At 47.2% G+C, this 9542-nt stretch overlaps 1 protein-coding gene across 1 annotated transcript in view; it reads right to left on the bottom strand.

Annotated features, from left to right (window-relative positions):
- Positions 1-1026: 1026 nt before the first annotated feature.
- Positions 1027-9542, bottom strand: part of GAREM (GRB2 associated, regulator of MAPK1) — a gene marked incomplete at its 5' end in the record, with an annotated part of 68451 nt that continues 59935 nt past the window's right edge. The window contains 2 exons of the mRNA XM_008937429.1: positions 1027-1936; positions 4944-5110. Of these exons, the coding sequence (XP_008935677.1) occupies positions 1027-1936; positions 4944-5110 (1077 nt within the window). The remainder of the gene's footprint in view (positions 1937-4943; positions 5111-9542) is intronic.

Below are 9542 nucleotides of genomic sequence, written 5' to 3'. Positions count from 1 at the left end.
CCCTCCCACCTCACTAATGCTTTATTTCAAAGGCATCCTACAGGAGCACTGTCACCTTCCCACACAGATCCGACCACAGGAACAGGTTTCAGATGATGGTAGCAGCAGCAGAGGAAGGATAAGGAGCTGCCTTTTGCCCCAGGAAGGGCTGTCCCAGCAGGCTGCTGTGGTGGGCAGGATCTGCAGAGGGAAGAGTCTGTGCAGTGCCTTTCCCATGAGAAAGCTGCAGGGCCAGAAGTCGTGCTCCTCACTCCAGCCATCCGACTACAAAAGCAACTTTTGATATCTACAGGTCATAAACTTTTAATTGGCCAGAGCAGAGCAGCTCAGTAGGAAAATCCCCCTTCTTCCCCCTCCCCTCTGGGCAACAAGCTCAGCAAGACTCTGGTTTTAAAAAACATTTAACTCTTTTTGCCCAAAGTAACATGGAAAACGTATCCACATCACAGGTAGTCAGGAAGAGACTGTTAATAAAAATATCCTGCAAGAAGAGTGTGTTAGTGGCACTTCACAGCAATTCTCAACATTTTCAGATGTAGTGTCAAAATGATGTTTTTGTATCTCTGAACACGCTTTTTGTTAACAGAGACAGAAGAAAGTCACAGCATGTTGCCAAATATTATCTGAACAGAAATAATTCCAGAAGAAACACTTTTTCTTTTTTTGCAGTTAACACAAAACTGTAAACTGGATTGGTGGGTGTGTCTTTCAGCATCAAATTGTTCAGTAATAAATACGACTAAGTCTTAACAGGAGTCAAAGTTCCCTTAGTGTCCTGTTTTTAGCAGCTGTTGAATGTTCAGGGGTGCCCAAGACACACCTCTGCAGATTCTCTACCTTTATTATTGACATACAAAAAAAAAACTCAACAAAATCTCTTCACCACTCCAAAATGTTTATCTGCATAGTAAGAATTTTTCTACTAATATTTACAGGAAGGTCTTTTAGTGCAAAAAACAGGAAGTGATGTATTAGCTGAAGTGCACCCAGCACATCTTGTACGAGTTCACTCCTAACTAGCCAGCGTCACATTTTGGGCCGCCAGCCATTAATGAACTGTAGTATTTTCTTAACCTGCAATTTGCTTAGCTTAAAGTCTTCTGAGAGGATTTCTTCTGTAAGCTGAACCAGTAAATTGCCATCGATCTTCTCTGTAACAAAAAAAGATATGACATCTTCTGACAGCCCAATAAACCTCAGGGATTTAGACACTTCCTCGATGGAGAGTCCGGAGAGGTCCGTGGGTGGCTGCCAGGGAGAGCCGTCCCCGCAGGACCTCGGTGCTAGCTGGAGGTGGAGGGGAGAGGAGAAGGGGTAAGACACAGAGAATGTATCCTGCATGCCCTTTTTCAGGAGACACTGATCTTCCAAGAGGTCTGGAGAACTGGATTTCGACTCCTCCTCAGCACCATCGATTTTCAGTGGCAAGGGACCCGTGTCTGGGACCGTCTTCTCTTCGCTCGACTTTGGTGCCCGAGGAGGTAAGGCAGGACACGAGTGGCTCTGCTTGGCCTCGCCAGCTCCCAGGGACTTGTCATCAGTGCAGTCTAGAGAGTAACTCGCTGACTTTGGGCAGCTAGAGATGGTGTTGGTGAACTCTGCTGGAGTCAGGGGGGAGTGCCCTGCTGGGAGCTCACACCCATCAAAGTCAAAAGTCAAAGGTGCTGGACAGTTTCTCTTTGGCGTACCTGGAGTCTTCTGTCTGGGGTAACTGTAGCTCCTGCTTGGATCGAGCAGGAAATCACTCCTATTCAGGCCTTCAGCAGTTCCTGAAAAATGGTTTGGCCAAGATAACCTCGAAGGCAGAGCTTCAGCTGAGGGGCTTCCCAAAGGCATCGTGCTCTCGGGCTCTTTGGACTGGGTTTTGCTCAGGTGGCAGGGGTAGCAGGAAAGGGGCGTGCTCTCCGCTGGGTTGGTGCTGTCGCTCTCTGCCACACTGCTTAAGGAAGAAAGCAGAAAGGTTAGTACAAAACAATGTCTCATTGGAATAAATTTGTACATCATCTTACAGAGTCAGAGGGTGGCTGTCACAAGGGAAGAATTTTCTCTCCTCCAGCAGCACTTTTCAGATTTGAATTAACAGCACGTTTGAATAATGCATTGACAGTTCTTTTACTCCTCCTACAAGCCTGACAAGATGCTGATGCACCAAAAGCCTCACAACTTGGCTTTTCAAGCTTGTAAAAAGTAGATGTCTCAATTCAGCCCTGTGTCATCTTACCAATACTCAGTTTTGCCACAGTTGAAATCCTGAGGGACACCTCAATGGAAGAGGAACAGCCTCACATGTACTAGAAGAAGTTCTGATCCTGTATTTTCCTGCAGAAATGGCACCAGTGGACAGGACAGTAACAAAGGGTAAGTGAGTGCCTGGTTGTCAAAGGAAGAGTGTCAGCTGGAAGGGTAGCAGACCTACCTCTATGTGTTGAAGTATCAGGCTTTAAGCTCACAGTAACTTGTTTGTGTCCATATCCTTAAAAACTACAACAAGAAACACTTGCTTTTCAGACACCTAAAGTTACCCTGACCTACTTCCAGGGAATAAACCAAGCTCAGCCTGTCCAAAGGAACTGGTGGCTTATACCCAGGTGTTCCTGAGAGACAGAGCTGCCAACAAAAGCAAGCAACCTGTCATCAGAAGCAAATGTTTGCCACTTTTATGCCACCTCTGAAGGTTTGGGTTATCTTTGGAATTCTAGCCAATTAAGCCAGAACACTGGCAAAATAATTGGCAGATTTCTAAACCCCTTACTTAACACACAGCAGATGGAAACCAACAGTTGAAAAAAAATGTTTTCCTTACTCACCTCTCTCTCTCCTGGAAACTAACTACTGAAAAAAGAACCTTGGTAGTCATTCTGTGACAGTGAAAACTGCTTGAGGAAGGCAGCAGCTTCCAAAAAACCAGCAGAGTTTTAAAGGGTTCAAGACAAAATTAGTCCTCCATGTGCTTACAGGGAGTGAGAGAAGCAGCCAACCTGCACCTGCCCAGCTCAAACACAGAGCACAGATGTGTAAAAGAAGCTCTGATCTATATCAGGGGAAAATCAGTTACAAAACTGAGCTCCAAGAGATGCAGCTTCCCCCTGTCTAACCATCCCTCAGATTCTCTATGCCCTCCAAAATTTTTTTTCCTGTTTATGTCACTGCCAGTTAAAGCAGCTGGATGTTTACAATACCAGAGATGCTTTTCCTCTCTTCAACAAGGATACAGTCAGCTGGTCATCTCTGGCTGCTTAAAGGCCAACTGGTGTAACACACACAGTGCAAAGCATTTTTCACAAGGCAAGCCACAGAGCTGCTCAATTCAGAGAAGACAGTCACTGAGGCCTTGTACTATCCATAGAGGGGAATTAAACTGATTGATCCTGTTTCTGTTCTCTAATTCAATATCAGAAATAGGAACATTTAATGATGTAAAAGATCAAGGCAATTACTGGAAACTGATAAAGTAACATTTTCAAAGTGCTTCCTTAGTTGTCTTCCATCAAAATTAACTCACTGGGACTCGGTGCCAAAGGATGCAAGAGAAATCTCAAGTACAGCTGAAGTCAGGCAGCAGGCATTTTTATAGGGAGATAAGGACAAATGATATTGGTTTTGTTTGTATTTAAAATATTTGTTGCAACCTTTCACAGTCTAGAAAAGAAGATCTCTGGTAAAAATGGCATGACTTGAAAAACAACCTCATCAGCAATCTGGTTACTCCAAACATTGCCAATTTTCTAGCAGTTTCCTCTGTAGCACTAGGTAAATTCTACCAAAATGGAGATATCTAGTCTGGACCCAAGCTGGAGATGAATTTCATGTAAATATTGTGAAGGTCAAGGCAAATAATACCACCTGCATCCCTGAGAAACTTCTCACTGCCTTCCTGGTTTCTTGGGAGGCAGAATGTATTCTTAGCCACAAAGAGAGAGAAAGCAGCACTTGGTGGGCCCCAAAAGCTGGGAGGTCTTGTGCTCAGCCTCCTGTGGAGTAGACCTTGACAGAACTACCCAACAGGCTTTCATAAAAACAAATGAGCAGCCTTGATCTAGAGTGATCATTGCCAGATACACAACACCACGAGGCTGAAAATGTGCAGTATGGCTTTGGAAGACAATCCCAGCATAAGTTATTAGAGGAATTGCATCTAGGCTGAAATGACTTCTGTGGTGTTTCAGATCAACTTGTAGTATCCAGACAGGTTGTATCTGGTCATTGAAAAGATACCCAAAATACTAGCAACAAGACATTCAAGGCAAAAAAGAGGTGAGGCTTCAAAAGGTGTATACACTTTCTAAAGCCAAGGGAGAACACTGCATTGCTAGAAGGTATGCAGCCACAAAAATCAAAATACACTGCCAACTTCCAGCTGGCCTGAGTGGATCTTCCAGTTTGTGAGTTAGGTTTGTGCTGAAGCAGGTTTGATCTGGAAGCTGCCTGGTCCCCTTCTGCTACACCTCAGTTTTCACTCAGTGGGTGTCTGCTGGGCTCTCTGTTCTCCATTACACCTTCAACCTGTAGGTTCCCATAGAGCTGGTACAGCATTTCTGGATGACCATGCCCCTTTTGTGCCCCCACCTACCAGAGCTGGCTGTGCATGGAGTGCTGAAATGCCACCTGAAAACTCCCTTTGAGACGTTGTGAAGATTCAAGCCTTTCAAGGAGAACTGTACAGGATTTTCTGTTCAGACAGCCAGTGCCACCTTAGAGTGAGATTACCTATAGCATGTGTTTAATATCAATTTCTATGTGCTATGCAGGAAAACAGTTCCTGCTGCAGCTTTGCCTCCTCTGGAATCTCTAAAGTATCTCGACAGGTTAGCCGAATTTACAAAAAGCCAGCAACTCTGCCACAGTGCCACGCCTTTAGAAACAACCACCTTCAAAAAGAACACTGCCAAGTTTAACTTTCCCAAAAAGCTGTGGCGTGGGGCTCTCAGAGCTCCCAGACATACATGTTGTGCAGTCCTGAGGAGTAGTAGGACAGCGTGGGGCTGGGAGAGCGGGTCTGCTGCCGGGCCGGCTTCACCGTGCGGGGAGGGACGGACGGGCTGCTGGAGGAGGGCTTGGAACTCCGTGGTGGCACTGGGGGGGCGTTCAGGAGCCTGCATTCCTCCTTCACCTGCACAAAAGAACAGCGTGTAAGTAAGCAGAGAGAAAAATCTGGGCAAAGGGACCCTCAGCCAGAGGAGACACATCTGGTTCTGCCTTGTTCTGTCAAAGGAAATAATTAAAAAGGGAGGAGAAGAGAAAAATGATGCTAAGTATGTACACTTGCAACAGTATGTGGCTGTCATAAAGAAGTCCAAAAGAATGCCTTGCTATCAGTAGAGCTACTAGCAACCTCTTTTTAGGGTGCTTTTCAGTATTTTAAATCCACTCATTCAAGAAACAGCAGCAATGAAATGATGGGACAGAACCTTCCCATAACATACAAAAATCAGACAAAACGTTCCAGATATTTTACATTTTCTAAAGGGCAATTCATTAGGCTTAAACTTCATTAGTGGTGTTTGTTTAGATGTCATAAACAGAGCTTACGTAATGAAAAGATCTCAGCAGGCTTTGATGTTTCCTGCCCTACTTCCCCAGTGATGCTCAGCCACCCAGCTTCAGGATAATTCCCAGCCTTCCTCCCCCAGGAGCACGGATCTCAGAGTTACCAGATGCTGAGGTTCAACCCTGGAGCTTCAGCCCTTCTGTAGCTGCCACAGCAGCCCAGGATAAGGTTAAGTACAAAAGGTACAACTGGGAAGGTGTGGGCAGAAGAGCCTCTTCAAACAACATACCCAGCCAGCTTCACAGCTTAACACACATGACTGTAGCACTGCTTATCTGAAAATTAGTTTGGTCTGCCCAAGTAGAAGCAAAATATCAGGATCCATCCCCATAGAAAAAATGATGGAATGAAGACCTTAATCTAATCAGTACATATTTGGGATAGCAACTTTATTTAGCAGGGCTAGAGGTGAGCAAGGCTACTGAGAATCAGGCAGGAGTTGTAAGGACTCACCACCTTCCCCTGGGCAGGAGGAGACCTCTGTGCTCTGCTTGTCTGAAACCCTCTCAGATGCATCAGAGAAAAGGAAAGTCTCTTTTGTGTTTGAAAGTTACAGTTCATCTTTAAATTTAACAACGCTGCAGAACTAAAAGTTATCTCAGCAGTTCTGCAACACATAATTAGCAATCAAAGTGATTTAATTTATTTAAAAAACAAAATAAATGTGGAACCTTTTGCAATCCACTTCAGCGCTTTCAAAATGCAACAACCAATTTAGTACTTTTCTGAAATGGAAAATTGGGGACTAGGACATTGTAGTACATTTTTTCCCCCTAATTCAAAACAAGTCAAAATTACAGGAAATGCCCAAGAGCATAAAACACTGAAATAAATCTCGCTCTAAGGGTTCTTATTTGCTCTTTCAAGAAAAAAAAAAATCAATTTTATTCATGTTTGTTATTGAATTCAGGCATAAAACTCTTCAACCATTTTAGTGCTGTGCCCCAAGGATGTCTAAGGACTTCACTCCCCCTTGACAAGTCAGAGCAGGCAAAGTTAATCCTGCATGCTATTGACTCTATACCCATGGGGTTAGAGAGAGCATTCAGGGGAGCTCCTGGAGCACAGCAGATGGTCAAGGGGTTAAAGGGATTCTTTCCTGGGAGGACAGTGGCACTCAGAGGTGCTGGCACAACAAACTACACTGAGCTCCCTTGCTGACCTAGACTGCAGATCAGAATGAGGCCATAAACAACCCTGGTTTGCAGTCCCAGTTGGTCTCTGTCACAAGACCATTTCAGCTGCCAGCCACAGCCCTCAGCACAGGAATAGAAAGGAGAGATTTTGCTGATTGAACTGATAAGGGCAAGGGGGAACTTCTGAGGAGAGCCACCCTCACTAGGTCCAAGTGAAAAGCAATGAATGAAGTGCAGGAGAAGAGAGGACCAGCCACTGTGCCACATGATGACCGCCTCGATGTCTGCTGCTGCTAGTAGGAGATATTCCCTCACCCAGCACTAGATGCCGTGTGGCTGCCACAGACAGACAAAGTCCATTTGCACTGCATGTCCAGGGCTTCTGGTCATCACCATCTGAGCCCTCCCATGACCTGGGTGGGGATGCTGATCCCTTTCTGGCGGTGTGAGGTGGATTTGAAGACCTCTGCCCAAGCCCTGCCAGCACCCTCTGGGCCCTTGGGTGTTGCTCCTGAGTCTGGGCATCGTGGTCGCCCACCTCAAGGACTGCTTCTGAGGTCTCCAGGGTAAAACCCACCTTGCCACCAGCAGAGCCATGAGCACAGCTCAGAGCAATTCCACAGTCCTTGCCAGGGAGCCTGAATTCCCAGCACACTCCACTGGGGATGGGCTTAAATCAATCAGGAAGGCAGCCTTGGAATTTATGCAAATTAGTGTTTGTGGACGGAGGTAATTTCTAATTTAAAGGCCTTAATTCAGAGGTCACTCCTCCCCCTCCACTTTTATGCTACTTTGATTTTCTGAAAGGTGTTTAGAAAGTACATGATATACCAGAATGCTCTGCTCTGCCAGAGAGTAGAAAACCAGAACAGCTTCTGAAATACCCAAATGTCCTTTTCTCTGCTGCAAACAGCTCCTGTATGCACAATTTAAATTTAGTGCATGCAAAAACACAATTGCCAGCCAACCTTTCTCCAGCAACGCCATGGAACATCATTCTAGAGGGAGTGATGACTAAACCGCGTGTTCAGCAGCAGCTCCTGAGATCCACTTATTCTATAAATACCCCACATGGAAACCAGGCAAACATCTCCTTGGCCCCAGCCTGCTGATGGATTCAGTGGGTCACTGATACTCATTCTAAAGCTGTGCCAGGAAGCCACAAACCCAACTCTAAATGATCATCATGGATGGAGATGTCGGGTTTTCTGGGGTTACACCCCCTGCTCACCTCTAAACACAAATGAATCTATTTAGCAGCAATGAGTTCTCCCACACGGCTGGAGAGCACTCCCAGGACTGCTGCCAGCACTCACACGTTACCTCAGTCCTGTCAGACACACGAAATGGCACTTTTCAAAATGCCCTTAAAAGGGAACACATGGACCCAGCCCAAACGAAGGGGTAGATCCACATCCTCCTGCCCCAAGGGGAACCTCACTGTGCCACACAAGGCTTCCCCAAGGGTGAAGCTCCACACTGGTGATGGGTGAGAGCTCCCCAGCTCTCCCAGCCCCCCACCACCCACGCCCTGGGGGCGACGTGGGGGGTCAGCACCCCCCTGCCAGGGCAGCCTTCCTCCCGTGGGGCTGGCTCTCCCACTCTGACCCCGTGCTGCAGGAGTTCAGCCCGCAGGAATGGGCAGGAAACTAATCATTTTCCAGCTCCAGACCTGGCCGCCTGCCCAGGCGCAGGAGTGCCAGAGCCAGCACAAAAGAGGAGCCAGGACCACGCGGCTGGGAAAGCAGGAGGAGGAGGAGGAGGAGGAGGAGGGTGGGCCGGGCCCCACGCTGGTTTACATCAGCACAGGCTGCCAGGGAGCCTCATCCCGCTACGGTGGCACTGGGCACTCGTCCAGAGGAGTCTGGACAAAGCATCAGTGGCTACCTGACCTCAGAACCCCAGTGCTCCTGGGTGCCTGCACTCACACGCTACACGTAAACACTCTTTGCTGAGAGGATGCAATGTCTGGACTTTCCTGTCCTTGCGGAAGGTGCTGCTGCTGGTTTTTGGGAAGTTTGGGTGGCACGGTCAAAAGGCTGCAGCTGTGGGTTTCACACCTGCACTGGTGTTCTCACCACACCTCCCCAGCAGCTGCACAGCCTGGCCAGGGGCATCCCCACAGCAATCTGCCACAGGCTAACCCAGCACAAATACACAGAATCATCGAGGGGCCCAGAAAGATCCTCTAGTCCCCCCCCCCCTGCCATAGGCAGGGACACCTCACACTAGATCAGGGTGCCCAGAGCTCCATCGAGCCTGGCCTTAAAAGCTTCCAGGGATGGGGCTTCCACCATGTCCCTGGGCAACCCATTCCAGGGTCTCACCACTCTCATGGGGAAGAACTTCTTCCTCACATCCAGCCTGAATCTACCCACTTCCAGCTTTGCCCCATTCCCCCTAGTCCTGTCACTACCCAACATCCTAAAAAGTCCCTCCCTAGCTTTCCTGTAGGTGCCCTTTAAGATACTGTAATGCCACAATAAGGTCCCCTCAGAGCCTTCTCTTCTCCAGACTGAACAGCCCCAACTCTCTCAGTCTGTTACAGCCTAAATACAACTTAGCTTTCAACCACACTGTGCCCTGGCTCACGTTGGAAAGGCCATGGCCAACGTTGCTGGACTGTTAGATGGCAGCAGGAGAGGGATGGGATCACCATGGCCAGCTGCAGCTTGGGCTTAGGTTAGTCTCAGCTTACTGTGCAGCCACACTCTTGAAAATATCATTGGATTTGCAAATGGAGCTGTATTTTCTTTCTTTAAATTCCAGCAAAACCAGTTTGTTAAATTACAGTATCTATCAAGATTCATGTGATGTTAAGTATGTACCATTTAAATTTTGCTAAAGTTTCCTAGACA

This window comes from Merops nubicus, unplaced genomic scaffold (assembly GCF_000691845.1).
Source record: "Merops nubicus isolate BGI_N331 unplaced genomic scaffold, ASM69184v1 scaffold9993, whole genome shotgun sequence".
Classification (NCBI taxonomy): Eukaryota; Metazoa; Chordata; class Aves; order Coraciiformes; family Meropidae; genus Merops; species Merops nubicus.
This window is presented reverse-complemented; position numbering and strand designations above follow the sequence as displayed.